This window comes from Dermatophagoides pteronyssinus, unplaced genomic scaffold, assembly GCF_027571235.1.
Source record: "Dermatophagoides pteronyssinus isolate colony J.1.1.1.1 unplaced genomic scaffold, Derpt_VIB-CSIC_2022.12 sq0002, whole genome shotgun sequence".
NCBI classification, from domain to species: Eukaryota; Metazoa; Arthropoda; class Arachnida; order Sarcoptiformes; family Pyroglyphidae; genus Dermatophagoides; species Dermatophagoides pteronyssinus.
Window position 1 is genome coordinate 323359 of NW_027461526.1, and position 26599 is coordinate 349957.

The window sequence follows — 26599 nt, forward strand, 5'->3', positions numbered from 1 at the left end:
TAAAAAACGATTCTGCTTTAGCCAGCAGACACATGATTCGGTTGTAAAAGAAGATCAAATCCTCTTAACCTAAAAATGCTTTCATTCGTAATAAATTTAAGAGGTAAACAGCTACGTTTATTTCGAAATTTTTATTATCGTTTGATCAGAGATTTCCGACTATTGAACGATCAACAGCAAAAAGCACCCGATGGATTCGGTAAATTTTTTCCTAAACAAAAACCTCAACAATCACAAAAACAACAACAACCGAAGACTCAACAACAGCAATCTGGAGCAGAGAAACCGAAAGAAATAGAATTTAAATTTTCATTTGGTACTCGACCCGGTGGTGGTGGCGGTGGATCAAGTGGACCGAGTCCAACCGATACAAACATGTGGTCATTGATTGGTTTCGCCGCTACTTTCACATTGTTGATGGGTTATTCATTTTTCAAAATCCGATATCATGAAATTACTTGGAAAGAATTCATCAATCAATATCTTCGAGGGGGAATGGTGGAAAAACTTGAAGTTGTTAATAAAAAATGGGTCCGAGTGAAATTTATGCCTGGAGCACCTGTTTCATCCAATACTACACTTTGGTTCAATATTGGCAGTGTCGAAACATTTGAACGAAATTTAGAGAATATTCAACTCGAAATGAATATTGAACCTGCCAATTTTACGCCTGTTGTTTATAAAAACGAAATCGATAGGTATGATTGTCTTTTATCTTTCAAAATCGAATTAATAAATATCATCAAACAAATCCAGTTCCCATGTTATTTCGTTTTTGCCCACAGCTTTGATCATCGGTCTAATATTATGGTCAATGCGTAGAGCCAGTAATGTAATGGGTGGTGCGCGAAAAGGTGGCGGAATTTTCGGTATGGGTGAATCGACTGCCAAATTGATAAATCCGAAAGATATTCCTGTAAAATTCAAGTAAATTGTTCAGAAATTGTTTGGCTACAAAAGTTTATGTAATTCATTTTTATTTATAGAGATGTGGCTGGTTGTGAAGAGGCTAAATTGGAAATAATGGAATTTGTTAATTTTCTTAAAAATCCATCACGATACACCGAATTAGGTGCTAAAATTCCAAAAGGCGCACTTCTAACTGGACCACCTGGTACTGGCAAAACTTTGTTGGCCAAAGCAACAGCCGGTGAAGCTAAAGTGCCTTTCATCACTGTATCTGGTTCCGAGTTTCTAGAAATGTTTGTTGGTGTTGGTCCTTCACGTGTTCGAGATATGTTTGCAATGGCACGTAAAAATGCTCCATGCATTTTATTTATTGATGAAATCGATGCTGTTGGACGTAAACGTGGTGGCCGTAGTATAGGTGGTCATAGTGAACAGGAAAACACATTAAATCAATTATTAGTCGAAATGGATGGTTTCAATACGGCTTCAAACGTTGTTGTGTTAGCCGCTACTAATCGTGTAGATATCCTTGATAAAGCATTGCTAAGGCCTGGTCGTTTTGATCGACAAATATTTGTTCCACCACCAGATATCAAAGGTCGAGCTTCAATTTTCAAAGTTCATCTAAAACCATTGAAAACTGATCTGGATAAATCGGAAATTGCTCGTAAATTAGCTGCATTGACACCTGGATTCACTGGTGCCGATATTGCTAATGTATGCAATGAAGCTGCTTTAATAGCAGCTCGTGATCTGAGTCAATCTATTACATTCAAAAATTTTGAAGCCGCAATTGAACGTGTGGTGGCTGGATTGGAAAAGAAAACAAAAGTATTGCAACCAGAAGAGAAAAAAACCGTCGCCTATCATGAAGCTGGCCATGCTGTTTGTGGTTGGTTTTTGGAACATGCTGATCCATTACTCAAAGTATCCATCATACCTCGTGGCATGGGATTGGGTTATGCTCAATATTTGCCGAAAGAGCAATATCTTTATACAAAAGAACAATTATTGGATCGAATGTGTATGACATTAGGTGGAAGAGCTTCAGAGCAGATATTTTTCAATCGTATCACATCGGGTGCCCAAGATGATCTGCAAAAAGTAACGAAAATTGCCTATTCACAAATCGTCCAACTTGGTATGAGCGAAAAAGTCGGAAATCTTTCATTCGATATGCCTGACAAAGGTGAATTAGTCATTGATAAGCCATATAGCGAAGAAACTGCTCAGATGATCGATCAAGAAGTTAGAGATTTAGTCAGCAAAGCATATCAACGTACAATCGATTTATTAACACAACATAAATCTAACGTAGAAAAGGTTAGTTCAAAATTCATGTTCATTAATAGTTTGTATAATTAATCAATTCATTGCAAATAACAACAGGTAGCAAAACGTTTGCTTGAAAAAGAAATTCTTGATCGTGAAGATATGATTGAACTTTTGGGTAAACGTCCATTCAAAGAAAAATCTACATATGAAGATTTCGTCGAAGGAACAGGCAGTCTTGAAGAAGATACAACTTTGCCAAAAGGCCTGCAGGATTGGAATCAAGAGGAAACAGCAAAAGAAAAACAACCAGAAACAAAATCATAGATTGTAATATTTTTTTTTTTTAATTTTAAAGAGCAAATATTATGGAGATGTAATTTGTGAGTGATATTAAAGGTCAAAAATTTAAAACGAATTTTTTTTTTCATTTGGGTTTATTTTGTGATGGTAATGGCAATTTTGTACTTGAATTTTAAATCGATTAATATGTGAGATGAAGGGGGGTTTTAAAGGAATAAAATTGAAAGGAATGTGTCATTGTTTAGACAAATAATATCAATAATGAGGAATAAAAATGGTATAAGTAAACAATTAGAAATAGCCAGTATGATAGTTTTTTTTAAACAAAATCATTCACTTCACCACAAACATCATTGTTATCAATAAAATAACGTTCATTCTTGATAATGACTAGTTTGAAATATTTTTTCTTTTGGTTAGATCTTGTATGTCTCGGAATTTGTTTTTCATCAAAAAAAAAGACAAAGATTAGAGAATAGAATATTGGTTGGTTATTGTTGATTTGCAATCCAAAATGATGATAAAAATAAAAGTTAAAAGATTCTGTTAGTTTTTCGCTTGCCATATTATTTCATCGAGAATTTTTGTGATAGGATGTTAAAAATTGAAAAAAATGGATTGATGATCATGATGATGAATGTCTATTAATTCCACATCTTAACAACATCCACCACCAGTACCAAGTGCTTGATTACCAGATGAAGATTTTTGATTTGATGGTGATAATTGTGGTCCAATTTTGATTCCATTTGCCTGAACCAATATGAAAATTATGAAAATTATTTGGGATTTTAATTGGATTAAACAAACCTCATTGTTAATATCAAAGACACCTTCTTGAATTTTGTCGAAAATTTCTTGGGCCGTATTGATGAAAGCCTCTTCAACATTTGCAGCCGTTTTTGCTGATGTTTCCATAAATATTAGGCCATGTTCACGTGCAAATGCTTCTCCTTCTTCGCGACGAACTTCACGGCGTGATTCTAAATCACATTTATTACCAATCAACATGATGACCATTGATGAATTGGAATGTTGTCGTGCATCTTCTAACCAAGTGGTCAAATGATTAAATGTTTCACGACGTGTAATATCATAGACCAACAATGCACCAGCCGCACCTCGATAATAAGATCGTGTTATAGAACGGAAAGCTTCTTGACCGGCCTAATATTAAGATTAAAAAAAGATTAATTCGATAATTCATAAACGAAATAGATTCAAAACAAACCGTATCCCATATTTGCAATTTAATCTGTTTATTTTGAATGGTAATCATACGGGCACCGAATTCAACACCAATCGTAAGATCATGAACCGGTTGAAAACGTTTATCGGTAAATTGTAACAATAGACATGATTTACCGACACCAGTATCACCGATAATAATATATTTGAATAAATAAGCATACGACATTTTTGTTTTTCACTTTAAAAAACAAAATCGATCAAATATTGCCTGAATAATTTAAAAATGAAAAAAGAACAAAATAAAATTCAAAAAATATTCAGCACAAAAGGCTACAAGTATCAAAATCAATTCGAATGAATGATTTTTTTTTCACAAAAGGCAGAAAAATAAACAAGAAATATCGTGTTGGCCAAAACATAAATTAACGTTAGCAATAATAGGAAAAAAGATGATGTAAAACGTAAATTCGAGCACAAAATCAATTCAAAACTATATAGAATCCCTATATATCCTGTTGGTATCTATTTTTTTCCTGTTGTAAAACTACTATAGTAAATAACGATATGAATGAATTGTTGTTCGTATGAAATAAATTTCACAACTTGAATTAGGATTCTATTATCTGGATAAATAGCAAGTGAGCGAAAGAAAACAAACAAACAAACAAACAAAAAACAAAGATTTCCCAAATTACTGCCATATGGAATAATATCTTGATTATTATTGTTGTTTCGAATCACAAAACCAAGTGAATCGAAGCATTCAACTTGGAATCTTATTCTTCATCAATTAATTAGTCAATAAAATACTTGATTATTAAAAGTAAAAAAGCTAAACGATTTGGATCATAAAGTGTTTATATTACATTTAGATTTAATTTTTGGAAATATTCAAAACAAGATGCGCCGAATCCATTTAGCGATGACATTTATTCAAATTCATTTATGGTTAACTAAACAACTGTTTTACTCATCAGTTATCTATTTTGTTTCACTAATAAATTTTTCTGACACACTAATGTTGGATACATGATTAATGGGGGAAAAGCAAATAGTGAAAAAAATGCATTCGAAATGCATAGTTGATGATGATGATTGATGAATCACAATCTTAAATCAAGAATTTAATTTAACTTACCAAATTCGTAATTTGAATAATTTATATTTAAAACTAATTTGATTTATTTTTTTGAATAACTTTGAAAATATTTTTAATTAATTCGTAGAATGATTGATAAAATGAAATTGAAGTTTTTCAACAACAAAAAAAAATCACTTATCGAAATACGCCACAAATTATATTTATTTATTTTTTTTTTTTTGTCAATCCAATTGAGTATTTGCAGTCGTCGTCGTCGTCGTCGTTATTTGTTGATGCTAATTGGTACTAAAAAAACAAAACAAAATGTGTTGCAAAAATATATTGAATTGAATTCAAAGTTAGGTTGTTGCTGTCGTTTGTTGATTTTCTTTTCTATTTTTCTCATCTATTTTTTTCTGATCATCTAAATGCGCATATATCATTCATTTATTTATCTGTGGTGTATATGTTTACAATACGAGTCATTCATTTATATAGACTTCTACCAAAAATTAAAATACTCATCATGAATGCTTACACACATAAAACATTGGCAGACACCCTTCCCCCAACACACATCTTTCAAACAAAAATAATTTGATGGCTCCATCTATATTTATATTTACATCGATTAAATCATACAATGTTTAGGTTGACATAGCCGATTTTAATTTTGATTCTTGACCCAATTTCTCTTTGTTGTTTGTTGCAAAAAGATAAAGTTATTTCTCTGTCAACAACAATTTTGATAACTAATGAAATGATTGTGTTCCATTTATTTGACTAATGATCAATTGAAAACTCTTTTTTTTATTCTATTTTGGCATTTAGACAATTAATGAAAATTCAATATAATTGAAAAATCATGCAAAATCCTTCAGGTTTGCCGCCACATATGCGTAAATTACTTCCACCATTATCCGGTCCGGCACGACCATCACCTTCGGGACGATTATTAGCCTCGAAACATTTTGCATTACGACGAAAATCAGAACGTGATTTTACTCCTTCCCATTGGTCAGAGTATTTTACTGCTCAACAAGATATCACGATCAATGATGGCAATGTTTTTCGTGTCTATTTACACGAACAATCTGAATTGATTGATAATATGCCTGTATTGATTCTGTTACATGGTGGAGGTTTCTCTGCACTTACATGGTCATTATTCGTTAAATCATTGGTTGAATTGTGTAATGTTCGCGTAATGGCCATCGATATTCGTGGTCATGGTTCATCACATACTTCAAATGATGAAGATTTAAGCGTTGCCACAATGGTTAATGACATCACTCAGGTATTGCTTAAAATGTTCAATCAATCAATGCCAGAACTTATTCTAATGGGTCACAGTATGGGTGGTGCATTGGCAGCTCATTTTGTTGATAAATGTTCGGAACCATCAATTGATTCACGAATACTCGGATTGATTGTGATTGATGTAGTTGAAGGAACTGCTAAACAGGCGTTATCTCAGATGCAACAAGTGCTTCAATCACGACCTTCGGGTTTCAGATCCATCGAAAATGCAATTGAATGGTGTGTTCGAAGTAATCAAACAAGGAATATAGAAGCAGCTAAAATTTCGATGCCTGGACAAATTAAACAAAGTCAAACTGGAATTTGTGCTGCCGATTTGGTATTAGATACCAGATCTGAAACACACGATGAATCCCATCATACTGATATGCCCATAAATTCATTCGGTCTATCAACACTGAGTGAAGATTCACCTATATCAGAAAATAAGCCGGTTGTCGCTACTTCAGATGATTTAAAATCATCAGATAAACAATTTATTTGGCGAATTAATCTGGCACATACAGAACCATTCTGGATGGAATGGTTTGATAATCTCTCTCAAATATTTTTAAATTCAAAAGGTGGCGCCAAACTTTTATTATTGGCTGGTGTAGATCGTTTGGATGGTCCGATGACCGTTGGTCAAATGCAAGGCAAATTTCAAATGCAAATTCTTCCACGTGTTGGCCACGTTATACAGGAAGATGATCCTGATTCAGTCGCACAAGTGGTCGCTACTTATTTATGTCGAAATCGTTTCTCAACATCTAGGATAGATTTCGAACGTCCATTTCCTTCTTGTTAATAATTAACAAATTGATTGATTAAAAATTTGTATTTACATGATACATTAAATGATGATTAAATTATTATATGAATTAATTGGTATAAGTGTTTTCGTTTTTCAAACATGCAATCAAAATTCATTACCCCGCAATTAATATTTACATTTTCGATTAGGATTCTGATTGATCCATAATAGCATTATTTGATGATTGTTGATTACGTTTTTGATGTAAATCTTTTAGGGCCGGACTTAGGAATGCAAGATAGCCTTTTGGACATTTATTTGCATAATGTCCTTTTTCACCACATTTGAAACAGGTAACCTGATCTATTGGTCTATATGATGGCTTAGTTTTCGGCTGATTTGCTTGATCATCAGAATTATTTGAATTTTGTTGCTGTTGTTGTTGTTGTTGCTGCTGTTGTTGTTGTTGATGATGATTAGGATGATGATGATTTGGATAGTAACGATTCTCAGGACTAACATAGTGAAAATTGTACTAAATTTTCAAGAAATAAAAAAAAATCATTAATTTTAAAAGTTGAATTTATATTCATTACCTGTTCGCTAAATCGTTGAATAAGTTCATCCCGTTGTTCAGGTGGAATCTGATTACAGGTATAAATCTTATGACCAACTTCATTACAATAATGACAAACAACACCAGGTTTTTTTGGTGCCGATGGATCAGTTGAATTGGCTGGAATTGGTATATCGAAACGCATATGAATAAATTTACAGCCAGGACCATCCGGACAAAATCCACAAAGATAATTCAAACATGCAACACGACGTGTATGACGATGACGACAATTGGGACCATGTCGACAAAATCCACGATCATACCATGGGCAATCTTTAATTTTTGTTTCCGGATCAATATGCAAAAATGGACATTCTTTATTACTGCAGGCACGAAATTTTGAATAGAAATAACATTCAGGCATCTTGGACATGTTATATTCATGTAAAAATTCACAGGAATCACCTTTCGAAAACATTTTTTGGAAAAATAATAGACTTGTTAATTAATCCATTTCTATTATTAGTTTGATGCTAACCTTTTTTGCATAAACCACGAAGCCAATGTTTACAAACAACTGTACGATCCGGTTTGATATGTCGATATGGACACATTGATCCACGTTGACAGATACCACGAATATGAAACACACAGGTAGCAGAACCAGATTTATCCATACCTGGAAATGGTAACGGTAATGCTCCAATTTGTTCATCAAGATCTCTTTCAATATCGAATTTTATATCGATAATAGGTGCCACGAGTTCTTCCATGTTGTAATGTAAAATAATACAATTATAATTGATCAAAGTTTCAAAGATTTTAAATTTATGACAAATCTGTGAATAAAAATTTGAAAAAGATATGGTCAATTTCGGAAACTATTACAATTGCCATTTATGATGAGAATTCATTGTCGAAAAAAAACTTTAGAAACTAATTTTTCAAAAAATTCATGTTTTTTCTAAAATTTTTGTCTTGGTCATTAAAATAATGATTGCGCGTGATGAGTATATGTCGGCAGAAAAAACAAACAATGACACATGTGAGTGAGTCGAAATAGACGGCACTATTTTATCGCAATTCGATTCTCGCGCTTTTCAAAGTCATATTCAAAAAAAATTTTATTCAAAAAATAATAATATCCTAATCTCTCCATGTGACTAGAACATCATCCGTTCGAAATCTTTGTGTACAAAATGTATCATCAAAATCAGTCGTTTGTCCAGATTTATACATTAATGCACCTGCATAGGCAATCATAGCACCATTATCGATACAATATCGATCATCAGTAGCATGTAATTTAGCATTCCGTTCTTCAGCCATTATACGCATCATTTCCTGTAATCTAAGATTACAACCAACACCGCCTACAATCAAAACTTCATCGGATCCGGTATGAGCCATAGCACGTTCAGTTGTTTCGACCAACATGGCAAACATTGTTTCCTGAACGGAAAAACATAGATCTTCTTTAGTGTATTCACCGCTTTCAAGCCATTTTTCAATTTTCGGTTCAATATAGGAAATAATACCGGAAAATGAAACATCCATTCCTTTGACTACATAGGGTAGATGAACAAATTTTTTACCCCTAAAATGAAATATAAATAAAAATTCATAATACATGATGAAAATTTGGAAATTTTACTTTTTAGCCATTTGTTCAATGTTATAACCAGGACTAGGATCATTTGAGAGTTTTAGGAGTCGTGCAAATCGATCCAAACAATTACCAACAGCAATATCAATAGTTTCACCAAAAATACGATATCTTTTCTCACTATAGGCAATCACTTGTGTATTGCCTCCACTGACATATAAAACGGTTGGATTATTTGATCCGGTTACTAAACGTCCCATTTCGATATCTAAAGTTGATCAACATTAACATAAATGAAAAGAATGATTTTTCAAATGATACTCACGTCCAATGCAATGATTTACTCCAATGATTGGTTTGTTCCATAATAAAGATAAACATCGAGCAACAACAGCAACAGAAACTAATGGTGCTCCCATTCCTGGTCCTTTAGTATAGCAGATAACATCAATATCTTTTGGTTCAAGACCACTGATATCTAAAGCTTCTTTTAGAAGATTCAATATTCGAGATCGATGATGAACGGCGGTAAATCTTGGCTGAAATCCTTCACCTGGTGGTGTTATATAAGTGACACGAGGATTGGCCAATACTTCACCATCGCGAACAATACCAATACCTAATTTATTGGCCGATCCTTCAAAACCGATTGCAACAACCATGATATAATAAATGAGAAAGAATTTTGAAATTTATCCAAAATGATGGATAATAATCATGTGGTACCGATTCCATACGGCTGTCCATCACTAGATGTCGCTTTTTGATTTTTTTTTCAATTCGCGAATCCGATTCTATTTCATTCGAATTTGAATTGTTCATTTTCAAATTTTAATCAATTTCCTACGGGAAAAATAAAAAAACAATTATTCAATTGAATCTATTGTGATTTTTTTTTGAAAATTGCGTAAATTAGCTACTTAGAAATTGTATGTCTGTGTTGTTGCCGTTACATAACATATAACATTGATGAAAGAAGGACAACTACGATGATGATTATTATGATGATGATGGCAATACTTTGAAGGTAAGCAAATAAATAAATATTTTAAAAAAAATCATGTGAGACTTGTTTTTTTTAATCAATTTATCATCGAACATCCATATGTGCCAAACAGAAAAAAAATCACTGAATAATTAGCAGGAAAAAAAACGACTATCAGATTACGGATTCATGGAATGATCTTGATGTTTTGAAAATCAATTATATGAAAAGATTGAAAGAAATTTCATTCATTTATAAACATTTATGAGAATGATATTCAATTCAATCAACTCATGTCAAATTTGATCTAAAGAATCGATAATTTATAATTGGAAACTTTGTCCTACATTACACACTTATATCTTTGTTCAAGATCAGATATGATAATGAATTTTCCGACAAAGTGACGTAGTGAAAAAAAGAAAAAATCGATTGATTAATGAAAAATTTGAAGAAAAAAAATTACATCATCTGTTTAACACATACGGTTTTTTTTGTTGTTGGATGTAATTTTGGTCTTCTTTCAAAATTATCATAAAACATGAAAAGAATGGCGCCAGCCTTGGACAACAACAACAACAACAAATGAATGAATGATAATAATATTGATTTGCGTAAAACAAAATTTTCTTTCTTGCCAAAGTTTTTAATTTGTTATTTTTTTTTAAAGGACCTATTTCTACATCCGGCTGTTTTTTTTTGAAAAAAACTTTACTTGTCAATTATCAATTCTAATGTTTATTTTCAATCGATAATAATGTAGAAAACAAAAATATTTCAACTATTTCAAAACGTTTGTCTTGATTTTCTCCAAATGAATAATTTTTGCTGTTGTTGTTCAACAATGATAATGATCAATAGATTTCATTTTTTTATTTCTCCAACAATTTCAACAATTTAACCAAAAAAAAAAAAAAAAAAAAAAAAAAAATACCGGTGATTGAGAAAATTCGTACCAACAGAACAGCAACAAGAAAACAAGAAAAACAAGAAATCATTTTGTAAAGATGACAATTTTTTGATGAAATGATTAAATTTTTTGTTTGTTTGTCAAGATACAGATCTAATTTTAAACATTGAAAAATTACAAAAAACAAAATGACATTGATATTTTTCTTATGTTGAGATTGGTTATTGTTACCGTTTGTCACCAGAAATAAATCAAAAAAAAAAAATGTTTCTTTTTATAAATTTTTTTTTGGTTTGCCTATAAAAATCCATTCCAATCGATTAGAATAGAATCAGATTTCGATTTGTATCGATTCAAGTTTTGATTGAAATAATAATTTTTGGTTTTTCAAAAACAAACATAGCAAAAAAAACAAACGAACAATGAAATTCATTTTGATTACCGTTTTGTTTATGTTGAGTTTATTGTTGATCAGTACCGAAGCCTATGGTCATCATGGTCATCATGGACATAAATTGAAAATTAAACATGTTTGGAAAAAACATGGCCATAAACATGGTGGTTATGGTCATCATGGTTATGGTAAAAAACATGTTGGCCATTCAAAACGTTATCATAAACAAAAACATCATCATGGTAAGATTGTTTATTCAAATTTTCTTCTCGGTTGGTTTTTTTCACCTAAAAAAATTTTTCAGGTTATGGACATGGACATGGTCATTACTGATGAATGAAATTAATGGAATCCATTTGAAAAAAATCTACTTACAAAAAAAAAATTTTAACAGATTTTCAAAATTTTATTTATTTTTTATTATTGAAAAAAATCATTATTTTGTAATTGTTTCATTCATGTCTTGTGATTATCTTTGAAAATTTTTGAAAAAATTTGAATAAATTTTCTGTTTCAAACATTTTTTTGTTTTCTAATTTAAATTTTGAATTAAATTAATAATCAGTGAAATTGAATTGAATCAATGAATGATATTTTATTTCGATCAATTACGACAAATCACTCAATGTGATTATCATCATCATCATCATCTTTATTTAATTAATAAAAAAATTTAATTTAATTTTTTTCTCATGACCTTCGACATGGAATCACAGACTTGTTAGTCCATATAGTTGTTGTTGTTGATGATGATAAACTTGGACAACAACAACAGCAGCCATATTCGACCTTTTCCGGTCGTTGAATCAAACAACAACAACAAAAATTGTTCTCAAATGATGATGTGATATTCAACCGAATGTTGAATGAATTTTTTGTCTTGTTTTTTTTGTTGGAAAATGTTCATGGCTATTATTTAATGATCCATAACAACAAGGTCTTTCATAAATAACGTATAACGTCCGGTCATCAACATCATCAATACAATAATAATGGAAACAAACAAAACAAAATCAATAACACACAAAAAAAATTTTCAATTAATCAGAAAAAAAACAACAACAAAAATCATTGGAATCAATGTTTTTAAAAAAAATCATCATTAATTCATAATAATTGTCCCTGTAATAAATCTTATTTAATAACAATAATGTAATTTTCTTCTTTTTCTTCTAAGTTCTTCTTTATGGTGTTAACTTGAAGAACAAGAAAAAACAAAAAGAAGAAAAACCTTGACGATCCTATTTCAAATAGCATCTTTATTTTCATCATCATCATCATCATCAACATCATTCTTCTTTTTTTTTTTTTGGGGGGGGGGGAATTATGCAATATTGTTCAATGTCTGAATGATTATCATTGTTGTTGATGATGATGATGATACTCAAAAAAAATAATGTTCCAAACAACATTATTCGCGTCATATAATGAAACAAATTGATTATTATTTTTGTTTCCCTACGTAGAATCCTTCAAACATTGAAAAGTGTGTATGTGATAAAATGAAGAATTACAACAACAACAACAAAAATTGAATTTACCTGACATTTTTTTTTTCTCACATAGAAACGAGAAAAACAAACAAACAAACAAACAAAATTTTTTCGTCCCATGTTAATTAATGTCTATTCTACATTAGGAAAACATCATCTTTTGAATTATGGATGTGTTTTGTCGCCAACCTAACCTTAATATTAGATGATAAAGAGAAGGAAAAATACAAAAACAATTCATTGATGAAACAATCGATGATTCTCAATATCGAAATCGATTGTGTCAACGTCCAATAACAATGGCAAATTTTTGTTTCATAATTTTCTTTTTTCAATTGAAAAATAAATTAATTATCAAAACTAATCGATTTTACATTAAGAATTGATTAGATTATTATCGAACAATAATGATGATGATGATGACAATTTTTCTATTTGGTCTTATCTTTTGGATCTTTGATAATTGATAATTTTATTTTCACTCGAATGATTATATATGTGTGTGATATGTCTTGGCCTTGATTTGAATAACATTTTGGCCAATTTTTTTTTGAAAATAGATTTTTGCCATTTTTTTTTCTATGTCTGCCTAAAACATTGTCTAAATGTTGACCTTGTATGAAGACGATGGCGACAACAAACAGACAACAACAAAAAAAAATTAATGTTTCCGCTTCATCGGTTCTATGGTCTTTTTTGTTTTGTTTTGTTTTGTTATTGACAATGCCATTGTAATGGGCAATTGGCATTCAAAAAAAAATTCAATACTTTTGGCCCTAAAATGCGAAAATCGATAAACAATCAATCGATAATTAGTGTTTAACAATAGTATAATAATGTAATGTTATGTAAAAAAAAATCGAAACCATAAATTAAAAAGGTGAAAAAAAACTTATTAATATTTTTCATAATGGTCAATTGGTCGCCATTCAATCATTCATTCATTCGTTATTTTTTTTTCCTGGCTAACATTTGTCACCATTTTTCTATATCCATATAATCTTGATTGTCACCATTCGTTTTTTTCTTTGCTTGTTGTTGAACATGTGAAAATGAAAATGAATCGAGAACAACAACAACGAGAAAAAAAAACAGTTCATTGTCATTCACAAGAAAAAATTACGAATATTGTATCTCTCTTTGTTCAAGTGTGTTTGTGTGTAAATGAATTTGTTGAAAAAAAAGAGACAAAAATCATATGTATTTCCTTATTAAGTTCCAATTGAAACTGAATTTTTTTCCCCCAATAAATGATGTGCATGAATGGATTGCGATTCAAATTTTTGACAAGAGACAAATTTTCTTCAACTGTTACTGTATATATTTTTTTTGATAATGATGATGATGATGGTGAAAACAGACAACAACAACAACGAAAAAATGTATGTGTAATGTTATGAATGGATACAAAGAGTTGGATCGATTTGAATGGGAAAAAAATGGCCATTCCGATCCATATAAATATGGCCGATTAGCCAGTGGAAAAAATCAGATTCGAACCAACAAACAATTCGAAAACAAAAACAATTTTAACAATGAAACTTCGATTCTTCTTCGCTTTTGTCTTATTGGCATCAATGTGCATGTCAGTATTCGCCGGTGGTTATGGTGGAGGTGGAGGTGGTGGCGGTGGATATGGTGGCGGTGGTGGAAAAGGTGGCGGCGGTAAGTTTTCAATTTATTATTTTAAACAAATTCCGAATTTTGATTCTAATTATTCTGATTAATAATATAAATAGGAGGCGGCTATGGTGGTGGTGGTAAAGGAGGTGGTGGCGGCGGCTACGGAGGCGGAAGTGGTGGTGGCTATGGCGGTGGTGGTGGTGGCGGAAAAGGTTATGGCCGTCGTTAAAAAAAACATATCTAAAAATCGTTATCAAATAACGTATTGAATAAAACCGAATTGCATTCAACCAGAAAAACAAACACTGTTCATAATAACACACGCTTATACGATTAAACAACACCCACACAAACATATCGTAAAAAATATGTTAAAAACATTCGTAAAAAACAACATTATCATCTAACCATCTATCTTATATTTATGACCCGATAAAAAAATACCGAATCATCACAACATTCACACCAACAACATATAAACATATTATCATTTCCATACGAATTATAGAAAAAAAAATTATTACATAATAATTTACGATCAAATGAATAGAAGTGGGGGGAAAAAATGAATAAAAATTTTTTTCAAAAAACGAATTCTTTTTTTTTGAATCGAACACTTAAATTTTATCCATCATCATGATCTTTAGGTAGTGGTCTGGTTGTCGGACAGAAACAAAAAAAAACTTCTAGTGGTACCCGTGTGTTCTTAAACATATATGCCAAAAGTCATTGATATAGAATATAGACACGACCGCAGCCAAAAAAGAAGAAAAAAACCTGCTGCCATTTTATTGTTTTTATTGTTTTTTTTTGAATTTTTTTTTTGGGTTTGATTACAAAGTATACCAGTTGATATTAATGGAAAAACAAATGTTAGGTTGTTACTCTCTCTCGCTCTCCGGCGGCAGAACAAAATCTATATTTTCACTTTTTTTTTCATTCATTACTTGAAAACTTGTTTGCTATGTCGAATCAACATCATTGACCAAACGATGATGATGATATAATTATTATTGAGTACACGTGTAAATCCATAGACAAAATTATTCGATTTTTTTTTCTAATTTGTAAAAAATTTTATCTCGGTATGTGTTTTTTAATTGAAATTCGATCTGTGAATTTTTTTTTTATTTTTCATTTTTCTATAGAAAAACAATAATCATGTCGAATTTAATGACAAAATTTATTGTTATCAATACAAAATTACTTGTAAATACATATACAGCCATTACATTACCATTGTATACAATATATCAAAGACCATGGCAAAAATTACGTAAATCAAAAATGTTTCAGGTACAAATGTATAAAGATAAAAATGGCCGAAATATTTATTATCGTAATGGTCCTAATGAATTAGAATGTTCATTTATTAATCATCATCGAACAGTAACCGATTTACTAAAAACATTGGATCGTAATCGAATAGCAGTAGGTGCACGTAATGTAATTAGTGAAAAATTACACTGTGATCAAAATGGTAAACCAATTATTGTTGATGGAAAAGAATTGACCAAAATCGAATTAAGTAATGATTATAAATGGTTAACATCCGGTGAGATTATGGATCGTGCTGATGCTATTGCACGTGGATTACAGCGATTAGGCATCAATCAAAATGATAAAGTCATTATCTATGCTGATAGTAATGTTGAATGGTTTTTAGTTTCATTAGCTTTGAATCGTTTATGTGCTATAACAATAACATTATTCTCTACATTGGGTGATACCGGTGTATTGTATGGCCTTAATCAAAGTGAAGCACCATATCTTGTTATTGGTGAATCGTTGTTGAAAAAAATTGATAAATTTGATGATAAAATTCAATATCTTAAGAAAATTTTTTACATTCCAAATAATCCTGCATCTTATAAAAGTAATGATATAAATGTTCAAATTGCCAAAGATAGATTAGGAAAAAATTATCAATTATTTTCAATGAAACAAGTGGAAAAAGATGGTTCACAAATTCAACCATATGAATTTCCTGATGCCAAACCAGAAGATGTAATGATGATAATGTATACGTCGGGCACTACAGGCAATCCAAAAGGTGTAATATTAACACATGATAATTTTTCATCATTTATATCATCATTATCAAAATGGAATCATGAATGGCCTTTGATTGAACCTCAATCAACTTATCTATCATTCTTACCAATGGCTCATCTATTCGGTTTTATTTGTAATTTATATGCATATTTGGGCAATAAACGAATTGCCTTTTCTTCGCCAACTACAATGTTCAGTTCATCAATATCTCATGTTCATGGCCAAACTGGTGATATTCGTTTGATCCGACCAGAACTTCTAACATGTGTGCCATTAGTAATTGAAAGGATAATCAAAGAAATCTATCAAAAATTGAATTCAAAGTCTACTGTTGCCTCTCCTGTATTCACTTATCTAATGGATTATAAAATACGATGGTCAGAGCGAGGTTATGATACACCATTGATTAATAGATTTTTATGTAAACGAATTAATCAACAATTTGGTGGCCGATTAAAAACAATCGTATCGGGTAGTGCACCACTTAATAAACGTGCACATGCCTTAATCAAAGCTGCATTGAATGCCAATGTTATTATCGGTAAACAAAATATTTCTTTCTTTTATTTTCATAAACATAGAGTTTATTTTTATATTTGAAAATTATATAGGTTATGGTGCTACAGAAGTTACTTGCTGTTCAACTTTTATGGCAATGACAGATCTATCATATGGAAGATGTGGCATTCCATTGGATGCGGTAAAATTTTATCTCGATAATTGGTCCGAAGGCGGTTATAGTGTTGATGATCAACCGAATCCTCGAGGTGAAATTATAATTGGTGGTAAATTAGTTTCAATGGGTTATTATAAAATGCCCGAACAGACAGCTCAAGATTTTTATGTTGATGAAGATGGTTGTCGTTGGTTTCGTACCGGTGATATTGGTGAATTGTATCCAGATGGTACATTGAAAATTATTGATCGTAAAAAAGATCTAACTAAATTGGCTAATGGAGAATTTATTTCGCTTGGAAAAATTGAATCCGGTTTACGGACATCACGTTATGTGGAAAATGTTTGCATCTGTACCGATCGTTTTCGCAATGAAATCATTGCATTAGTCGTGCCTAATCAACAAACACTTCGAACATTGGCCAAAGAATTACAGAAGGAACATTTATCATTGGAACAAATGTGTGAAGATTCGACAATTAATCAAAAAGTTTATGAATCGATCGTTGATCGTTGTCGACAATTAGCGTTTAAAAAACCTGAAATACCTGTCAAAATTGTAATAGTCAAAGAACAATGGACTCAGGAAAACAATCTTCTAACTGCTGCATTCAAAATGCGACGTCAAGCAGTTCAAAAATTTTATCAGGAAAAAATACAAGCCATTTTCGGTGAAATTCCTTCGAACATATAGAAAATCCATAATTTGGTTGCTCGTTCTCGAAAGACTTGTACTTTCAAAAAACAAACAAACCAAAAAAAATTTTTTTGGAACTCTTTACCCGGGCGCATGCTACTTCCATTTGTTTTCTACCTGTTTTTTTCTTACCTTGGACCCTTCCTAAACGACCAGAAAAAGTTTTTTTTTACTAATCATTTTTATTCGATTTTTACTCACTTTAAGATTTTTTTATCAATTTTTTCTTCAAATTATTTTTAATTTATTCGAAACAATATCTGTTGTGTTTAACTTAATACTGTGTAATCAATTCATTTCTATTATTATCATTCGAGATATTGAAAAAAAACCGAATCATATTGAACATTAATCAATGGTAACATTCGATCTGTATCTTTTTTTGTTTGATGATAGCAATAGTAACAAAACATTTTGAAACAGCTACTTCAAGTTTGAAGTAAATGTGATATTAAGAAAGACAAAAAAAAATTTATTTATGAAAATTCATTGATGTGTTGTCTATAAGTTTTTGAATTAATAAAAAAAAATTTAAATAACAAAACAAAACAATGCGATCGAATATTGTTATTTCAATACTGAAAATTGTGGTTACCATCTATACAGCCATAACTTTACCATTTTATTTTATTTGTCAAAAACCATGGAAAAAAGTACAAGCATCAACTTCGTTTCAGGTTGAACAGACCAAAGATAAATATGGCCGAATAATTTATTCACGTAAACAGAAAAAACAACCGGATAGTCATCTTTTCAATTATCGAACCTATTCGGAAGCATTAAAAAATTTAAGTCGTGATTTAATTAAAGTTGGTCGTAGAGATATTGTTAATGAAGAATTACAATATGATGAAAATGGAAAACCAATCATGTTTAATGGTCGAATGTTGTCGAAAATCACATTAACCGATTATCAATGGGTAACAAGAGGTAAGATTTTAGATCGTGCTGATTCAATTGCTCGTGGTCTTCAACAACTTGGTGTTCAACAAAATGAAAAGGTTATGATCTATGCTGAAACAAGTCTTGAATGGTTTTTGGTTGCTTTAGCTTTGCATCGTTTGTCATCAATTACAACAACACTTTTCTCTACATTAAGTGATTCCGGTATTGTACATGGTTTAAATCAAAGTGAATCATATTATCTGGTCATTGATGAATCATTATTGACAAAAATTGATAAACTTCAAGATGAAATTAAATTTATTAAACAAATCATCTACATTTCTAATCATCCTGCATCGTATAAAAGTCGAGATACTGAAGTACAACGGGCTAAAAATCAATTAGCCAATAAATATGCGGTATCATCATTGAATGAAGTTGAAAAGATTGGCGATCTAATTGAACATTATGAATTTCCGGTAGCTAATCCAAATGATGTGATGATGATTATGTACACATCGGGAACAACTGGTGATCCAAAAGGTGTAATTATAACACATGAAAATTTCTATACCAGTGTTTTGAATCTATGGGGTAGAGATTTAGAACAACCGATTTCATTATCACGATCCGATTTACCAGTATTCTTACCGATGGCTCATATATTTGGCTATTCCACTATTCTGACATTTTTTCTAAGTGATGGCCGTATGGGATTTTCATCACCATTTACATTGCTCAATTCTTCACCATCGCATGTTACCGGGCAAGTTGGTGATATAAATTTGATTAAACCGGATCTATTTCCGGCTGTTCCATTGGTGCTTGAAAAACTTGTCAGTGAAATTTATCGAAAATTGAATGCACGTTCACCATTGGCTGTAGAAATTTTCGATTATCTTATGGATTATAAAATTCAATGGAGATCAAAAGGTTTCGATACACCAATCATTAATCGATTGATTTGTCAAAAAATTAATCAAGAATTTGGTGGCCGATTACAAGCACTTTTGGTAACTGGTGCTGCATTCAGTGAACGTACTCATGCATTAACAACCGTAGCATTGAATCTTGTTTGCATCTATAACAGTAATTATTAATTTTCACTATGATAATTTTCATAATGTTAATGTTAAATTCCTTTTCTTTTGAATAATAGTGTATGGAAGTACAGAAACTACATGTCCAATGGCTATCATGATGATTGATGATCTTAGCTATGGTCGTACCGGTGTACCATTGAATGATTTCAAATATTATCTTGATGATTGGCATGAAGGTGGATATACCACTAAAGATGAACCTAATCCAAGAGGTGAAATTGTTGTCGGTGGTCCTACCGTTGCTTTGGGTTATTATAATAAACCCGAAGAAACGGAAAAAGATTTCTACACCGATGATGAAGGATGTCGTTGGTTCTTTACCGGTGATATTGGTGAAGTTTTTCCCGATGGATCATTAAAAATTATTGATCGAAAAAAAGATTTAGTCAAATTGGCTAATGGTGAATATATTTCACTTGGAAAGGTTTGGTGAAAATATTCAATATTTATTCAATTGATTAATTGTTAATGTTTAAAGATTGAAACAGGTTTACGTTCATCAGATTATGTGGAAAATATATGTGTTGTAACCGAACCATTTTGTAGCGAAATAATTGCCTTAATAATGCCTAATCGTTTAGCATTGTTGGAACTTGCAACCAAATTAAATTTGAAACATGATTTTCAACAATTATGTGATGATCAAATGATTAATGATGAAATATGGCGATCCATACAACAAAAATGTCAACAACTTGGATTCAAAAAACGTGAATGTCCAGCTAAAATTATTTTGGTCAAAGAAGAATGGACACAGGCTAACAATATGTTGACAGCTGCATCGAAAATGCGTCGTAAAACAGTTGTTGATTTCTATAAGAATACCATTGAATCTACATTCCGTAATCTTTGAATCAAAAATCGAAAAAAAAGTTATTTATTATCTTTATTATCATAAATGTGTGTTATGTGTCTTATTGTAAACTTAGAATCTTAGATTTCACTTTGTCACTAAATTTCGTTCACTGAAAATCAAAGAAGAAAAAAAAATAAAACATTAAAAAAGAATATAAATAGCGGAAAAATTGTCATATGATAAAATAGCGTGATGATAATTTGGTTACTTTGAAAAGTCATTGATTTTTTTTTATCATTTGAGATTTCAATCAATTTTTTTTACTTCGATCACTGAGTACATACTATCATACTATCATACGGGCGGCTATTCTGAAAATTGATATGAAAATTTTGTAAGCAATGATGATAATATTAGTAATAACGTTTGTACCCATTCGATCGTGAAAAAATAAAAATGAAAAATTCCATAAATTTCTATCTTGTTCCATCATTGACATCGTTTGAAAAATGTCGAATCTTATGGTAAAAATTGCACTATTGAATACGAAATTAGTTGTGAATGCTTATACGGCTGTTACCTTACCATTCTATACGATATATCAACGACCATGGCAAAAATTACGTGCAATGAAATCATTTGCTGTTCGCATGGAAAAAGATAAACATGGACGAATTATTTATTCAAGACAAGCGGCCATACGACCGGATCATAAATATTTTCATATTGATACATATAGCAAAGCATTGACTACGCTCAATCGCGATGAACCTAAAATTGGCCAAAGAGAAATAATCAGTGAAGAATTGCAATATGATCAAAATGGACAGCCAATCATGGTTGAAGGTCGACCTTTAACTAAAATTAAGCTATCCGATTATAAATGGTGGACAGTCGGACAGATACTTGATCGGGCTGATGCGATTGCTCGAGGTCTACAACAATTGGGTGTAAAGAAAGGAGATAAAGTAATGATTTATGCCGAAAGTAATGTCGAATGGTTTCTGGTTACATTGGCTTTGAATCGTTTATGCGCTGTAACGGTTACTTTATTTTCGACACTTGGTGATTCTGGTGTTTTATACGGTTTGAATCAAAGTGAATCCGAATATCTTATCATTGGAGAATCATTACTACAAAAAATCGATAAACTTCAAGATCAACTTCAATACATAAAGAAAATAGTTTATATTCCAAATTCTTCGAATTCGTACAAAAGTCGTGATCCAAAAATTAAAGCTTCGAAAGAAAAAGTATCGAAAAAATATTCTATATTATCATTGGAACAGCTAGAAAAAAATGGTAATAATATTCAACCTTATACATTTCCAGATCCTAAACCTGATGATTTAATGCTTATAATGTATACATCCGGAACAACTGGAGATCCAAAAGGAGTGATGGTAACACACAAAAATTTTATGGAATTTTGTAAAAATTTATTACGAAGAGATTTAGAATCACCGATAAAATTAATTCGTTCAAGAAATCCTGGATTTTTACCGATGGCTCATATGTTCGGCTACATTAGTAATTTATCATCGTTTTTGAGCGATGGTGATTTTGGTTTGTCTTCACCAGCAACATTGTTGAGTTCATCACCAACACATGTAGAAGGACAAAAAGGTGACATGGATTTGCTACAGCCATTATCACTTATGAGTGTTCCATTAGTATTGGAAAAACTTTTAAGTGAAATTTATCGAAGATTAAATTCCCGATCATCGTTAGCGACACCGTTGTTTAATTATCTAATGGATTACAAAATAAGATGGCGATCGCGTGGTTATGATACACCAATTATTAATCGTTTAGTATGTCAGCGTATTAATGAACAATTTGGTGGCCGATTAAAATTTATTGTCGTTGGTAGTGCTGCCATTGATGAACGTACACATAAATTGGCAACGGCTGCATTGAATGCCACTTGTATTATGAATGGTATTTATTAACTTATTTTCTTGTTTTAAAAAAAATTCGTAATTTTTTTTCATTTTTGAACACAGGCTATGGAAGCACAGAAATGGGAGTCATAACAGTCATGACACAAGATGATCTTAGCTTTGGTAGAACCGGTGTACCTTTGGAAGGTATGAAATTCTATCTGGAGGATTGGGATGAAGGCGGCTATTCGGTCAATGATAAGCCTAATCCACGTGGTGAAATTATAGGCGGTGGTGATCAAGTTGCATTGGGATATTATAAAAAACCTGAAGAAACGGCTAAAGATTTTTTCGTTGATGAGGAAGGATGTAGATGGTTTCGATCAGGTGACATTGGAGAAATATTTCCTGATGGTACATTGAAAATTATTGATCGTAAAAAAGATTTAGTCAAATTATCGAATGGTGAATTTATTTCGCTTGGAAAGGTTTGTTTAAAAAAATTAAAATAAAAAATTTTAATACTAATATCCAATTTATGAATTAAGATTGAAGCCGGTCTTCGAACATCTGGTTATGTAGATAATATTTGCATTGTTACGGATCCATTCCGTAACGATGTTATAGCATTGATTCGGCCAAATCGACCAACACTAATGAAACTTGCAGCTGAATTGAAAAGACCACTTGATTATGAACAATTATGCGATGATCCAATCATCATTCAAAAGGTTCTCGAATCAATACAGAAAAAATGTCAAGAATTAAATTATAAAAAACCCGAAACACCGGTTAAAATAGCTTTGGTCAAAGAAGAATGGACACAGGAAAATAATCTATTGACGGCTGCATTTAAACTTCGAAGAAAACCGGTCATGGATTTTTATCGTGATCTTATCAAACAAATGTTTAGTGAAATTGATAAGAAAGTTTAATTATTATTAATATTTTTAAAAAATTTTATTTTATCATTAATTTAAAAAAAATGTTAAATATTATTACAAAAAAAAAAAAGAAAAATTATTAAAAGATCAAAAGCAATGACATCTATTGATCACCAAATGTAATTAAACAGACCATCATGGCTGAGAATTTTCTACGTGATGAAACGATTATCACAATTATTTCGCAAAAAAAGAGAGATTTGGATCGATCGATGAAATTTGTTGATTTTTAAGCAATTGTCATGGGAAAAAAATGTAATAAAAACTTATCAATGAAAAATGATTTCAATCTAAACAAATTGGTATGGAATAACCAAAAGTTATTGATGATTGAGAAAACAAAAATTCACATCCTGGCAAACATTTTATGAAAAAAAAATATTGTGATCTATGAATAAATGATAAATAACCAATGGTTATCATAAATAAAATGTAATGTTTTTTTTGTGTAAACAATGCAAGCGAAAAGAAAAAAAAATGATGCCATCAATTTATTGAATTATAAATCAATTTTTTTCATGAATTTTAATGAGATAATCGAATGATAAATAGAAAATCGATATAAGCAAACGTTCTTGTTTGATTTTTTCTTTTTATTGTTGTTGTTGTTGCATTAAAGAAAGATGATTCACATCGAAGATTGTGTTTAGCTTACAAAAATTGTTCACACCATTCGGTGAGACATTCATAACAATCTCTGGCTTGTTTTGTATTAGCGTTAGCTTCATCTTTTAGCCACTCGATAAATAATTCTTGATTCTTTTTCAATACTAAATATTGGCCCAGAACGACATAAGCCTGAATGTAAAATGGAATTTTAGAAAATGGATTATCAAAGAATAGAATCATATTACCTTGTCATATCCTTTACTGGAAAGTCGTTTGCCAAGTACTTCACCGATACCGGCCAAATCGCTCACAGGCTTTTCACCCATCGGCTCGGATATAAAACTTTGATGTTTTTGTGATGTTGTCATTTTGTTCCTAAGTTAAAGTAAAAAACTAAAAAATCTAAATCAGTATTAATTTACCGGCAAATGATTAGAATGAAGCTATTTCGTTTTCACTTGACAATGACATCTAAATCAACAGTTTGGATCAGAAACTCACTTGTTTTCTGCAAGTTGGGAAAAATTGAGAAAATTATCAACGTAAAATATAATTAAATTTAATTAATTAAGATTATAATGATAACAAATTAATCAAAAAGCGAAAAGTTGCGTCAAACGAGCAATGCCAAGAAACAATGTGATACTGTTCATAAACACTAGGATCGAATTAAAAAAAAAAATTCATTTTTTAAAGAAGCTCAAAGTGAGCATCAAAATTGTTTTGATTATTTTTTCTAGAAATTTTTTTTTGTTCTTTGGATTTTATTTTATTTATAAATCAATTTTTCTTTTGCAAAAAATGTCAAATAATTTGCCATCACATGGTGGCACAATAAATTCAATCGATTCTTCATCATCAAAAAATTCTTTACATAATCATTTAAGAAATATAACGGGTTCGACGACATCATCTAATATGCCTGGTAATTTACATAATCCTACTTCTAATCATCAACCACCATCATCACAATCATCATCATCATTAACAAGCTCAAGTAATATTAATGGTCCATTACCAGATAATGAATATGAATTTCCATATTGTGAAGATGTTAATAAATATACCAAAATTAGTAAAATTGGACAAGGTAAATGTATTGCTTTCGAATCAACAATTTCTAATATTTTTATTTAATGCAAACAATTCAGGAACTTTTGGCGAAGTTTTTAAAGCTAAACATAGTAAAACAAGAAAATTAGTTGCATTGAAAAAAGTTCTTATGGAAAATGAAAAAGAAGGTTTTCCAATAACTGCTTTACGTGAAATAAAAATTCTACAATTACTAAAACATGAAAATGTCGTGAATTTGATCGAAATTTGCCGTACATCTTCAACTGATCCAAATTATAAGGCTACATTTTATCTGGTTTTCGATTTTTGTGAACATGATCTTGCCGGACTTTTGTCCAACATTACAGTCACATTCAATTTAGGTAATTGTTTAATATTGATTGAATATTGATAATAACGATTTATCTATAATCAGGAGAGATAAAAAAAGTTATGCAACAATTATTAAATGGCTTATTCTTCATTCATAAGCAAAAAATTCTACATCGTGATATGAAAGCAGCCAATATTTTAATCACTAGAAATGGTGTACTTAAATTGGCGGATTTCGGCCTAGCAAGAGCCATTTCTGATATTCGTAGTGATCGATACACAAATAGGTTGAATTCAATTTTCTTGTTTATATGAAAATCATTGTTTTTTATCCCAATTTTTTCAGAGTTGTCACCTTATGGTATAGGCCACCAGAACTGTTATTAGGTGCACGAAATTATGGCCCACCAATCGATCTTTGGGGTGCAGGTTGTATAATGGCCGAAATGTGGACTCGTATTCCAATTCTGCAAGGAAATACCGAATTGGCTCAGTTGCAAATGATCACACAATTATGTGGATCAATAACACCCGAAGTTTGGCCTGGTGTTGAAAAACTTGAACTTTTCACTAAAATGGATTTGGGTAAAAGTCAACGACGAAGAGTGAAAGAAAAGCTGAAAATGTTTATCAAATGTGATTATGCGTTGGATTTGTTGGATAAATTATTAATTTTGGATCCATCCAAACGACTTGATTCGGACAGTGCACTTAATCATGATTTTTTCTGGTCCGATCCAATGCCACAAGATCTTGGAAAACTATTATCAAAATATACTAGTTCAATGTTTGAATTTACCACACCACGTCGTCGTGCAGCTCCACAAGCACAAGCAGGTGGTGGCCCTTCAGCACCTGGTCCACATGTTTATCATCCTGGTCATCATCCGGGTGGTCATCAACGTGGTCCACCTGGTCGTATGGGAACCCAGAATTCTGGTGGCCAATATATTGATCGTGTATTTTAACAAAAATAAAAAAAAAAAAAGAATTTTTCTTTATTTTTTTGTAAAAACATGTCCATATCAGTCGGCATATTATTGTTTATATCAAAAAGAAAAAGAAATTAAATGCAATTTGATACGAAATTTCCGGTTGACAAATTGTGAAAAAATCGACCAAATAAAAACAAAACAAAAAAAAATCAAATTGCAAAACATGATTAATCATGTAATAGTATACAGAAG

General features: G+C 31.0%; 10 protein-coding genes and 1 pseudogene across 11 annotated transcripts; 7 read left to right on the top strand and 4 right to left on the bottom strand.

Annotated features, from left to right (window-relative positions):
* The first annotated feature begins 14 nt into the window (after positions 1-14).
* On the top strand, positions 15-2599 carry Afg3l2 (AFG3 like matrix AAA peptidase subunit 2). The gene is made up of 4 exons (XM_027347785.2): positions 15-698; positions 757-927; positions 987-2232; positions 2299-2599. Exons 1-4 carry the CDS (start codon positions 76-78, stop codon positions 2506-2508), a joined length of 2250 nt encoding a protein of 749 aa, XP_027203586.2. The 5' UTR covers positions 15-75; the 3' UTR covers positions 2509-2599.
* On the bottom strand, positions 2506-5142 carry Rab2 (RAS oncogene family member Rab2). The gene is made up of 4 exons (XM_075824709.1): positions 4814-5142; positions 3716-3943; positions 3295-3651; positions 2506-3237 (listed from the first exon to the last, which is right to left on the bottom strand). The coding sequence occupies exons 2-4, from the start codon at positions 3899-3901 to the stop codon at positions 3142-3144; spliced, it is 639 nt and encodes a 212-aa protein (XP_075680824.1). The 5' UTR covers positions 3902-3943; positions 4814-5142; the 3' UTR covers positions 2506-3141.
* A 247-nt stretch (positions 5143-5389) lies between these two features.
* Positions 5390-6940, top strand: LOC113797420 (protein phosphatase methylesterase 1). Its single transcript, XM_027347790.2, has one exon. The coding sequence runs from the start codon at positions 5622-5624 to the stop codon at positions 6861-6863; it is 1242 nt and encodes a 413-aa protein (XP_027203591.1). The 5' UTR covers positions 5390-5621; the 3' UTR covers positions 6864-6940.
* Positions 6879-8329, bottom strand: Clp (Cleavage and polyadenylation specificity factor subunit 4). The gene is made up of 3 exons (XM_027347794.2): positions 7907-8329; positions 7406-7833; positions 6879-7344 (listed from the first exon to the last, which is right to left on the bottom strand). Exons 1-3 carry the CDS (start codon positions 8139-8141, stop codon positions 7015-7017), a joined length of 993 nt encoding a protein of 330 aa, XP_027203595.1. The 5' UTR covers positions 8142-8329; the 3' UTR covers positions 6879-7014.
* Positions 8330-8474: 145 nt separating this feature from the next.
* Positions 8475-9766, bottom strand: Tcs3 (Probable tRNA N6-adenosine threonylcarbamoyltransferase Tcs3). Its single transcript, XM_027347792.2, has 3 exons — positions 9300-9766; positions 9023-9242; positions 8475-8965 (listed from the first exon to the last, which is right to left on the bottom strand). The coding sequence occupies exons 1-3, from the start codon at positions 9634-9636 to the stop codon at positions 8515-8517; spliced, it is 1008 nt and encodes a 335-aa protein (XP_027203593.1). The 5' UTR covers positions 9637-9766; the 3' UTR covers positions 8475-8514.
* Positions 9767-15171: 5405 nt separating this feature from the next.
* On the top strand, positions 15172-17985 carry LOC113797287 (long-chain-fatty-acid--CoA ligase 4-like). Its single transcript, XM_027347642.2, has 3 exons — positions 15172-15464; positions 15528-16975; positions 17046-17985. Exons 2-3 carry the CDS (start codon positions 15541-15543, stop codon positions 17801-17803), a joined length of 2193 nt encoding a protein of 730 aa, XP_027203443.1. The 5' UTR covers positions 15172-15464; positions 15528-15540; the 3' UTR covers positions 17804-17985.
* Positions 17986-18235: 250 nt separating this feature from the next.
* LOC113797289 (long-chain-fatty-acid--CoA ligase 4-like) lies at positions 18236-20693 on the top strand. The gene is made up of 3 exons (XM_027347644.2): positions 18236-19780; positions 19851-20218; positions 20273-20693. Exons 1-3 carry the CDS (start codon positions 18358-18360, stop codon positions 20645-20647), a joined length of 2166 nt encoding a protein of 721 aa, XP_027203445.1. The 5' UTR covers positions 18236-18357; the 3' UTR covers positions 20648-20693.
* A 308-nt stretch (positions 20694-21001) lies between these two features.
* LOC113797288 (long-chain-fatty-acid--CoA ligase 4-like) lies at positions 21002-23861 on the top strand. The gene is made up of 3 exons (XM_027347643.2): positions 21002-22531; positions 22597-22961; positions 23022-23861. Exons 1-3 carry the CDS (start codon positions 21100-21102, stop codon positions 23406-23408), a joined length of 2184 nt encoding a protein of 727 aa, XP_027203444.2. The 5' UTR covers positions 21002-21099; the 3' UTR covers positions 23409-23861.
* A 24-nt stretch (positions 23862-23885) lies between these two features.
* Positions 23886-24663, bottom strand: baf (barrier to autointegration factor). 2 transcript variants are annotated; one of them, XM_027347649.2, is made up of 3 exons: positions 24528-24663; positions 24272-24419; positions 23886-24215 (listed from the first exon to the last, which is right to left on the bottom strand). In XM_027347649.2, exons 2-3 carry the CDS (start codon positions 24392-24394, stop codon positions 24069-24071), a joined length of 270 nt encoding a protein of 89 aa, XP_027203450.1. In that variant the 5' UTR covers positions 24395-24419; positions 24528-24663; the 3' UTR covers positions 23886-24068. The 2 variants fall into 2 exon arrangements, with proteins under 2 accessions (XP_027203450.1, XP_027203452.1); XM_027347651.2 differs by having other exon boundaries at positions 24272-24428; positions 24528-24658.
* A 54-nt stretch (positions 24664-24717) lies between these two features.
* Positions 24718-25491, top strand: LOC113797294 (cyclin-dependent kinase 9 pseudogene; annotated as a pseudogene).
* Positions 25492-25532: 41 nt separating this feature from the next.
* LOC142646304 (cyclin-dependent kinase 9-like) lies at positions 25533-26380 on the top strand. The gene is made up of 2 exons (XM_075824885.1): positions 25533-25699; positions 25759-26380. Exons 1-2 carry the CDS (start codon positions 25533-25535, stop codon positions 26378-26380), a joined length of 789 nt encoding a protein of 262 aa, XP_075681000.1.
* Positions 26381-26599: the final 219 nt, after the last annotated feature.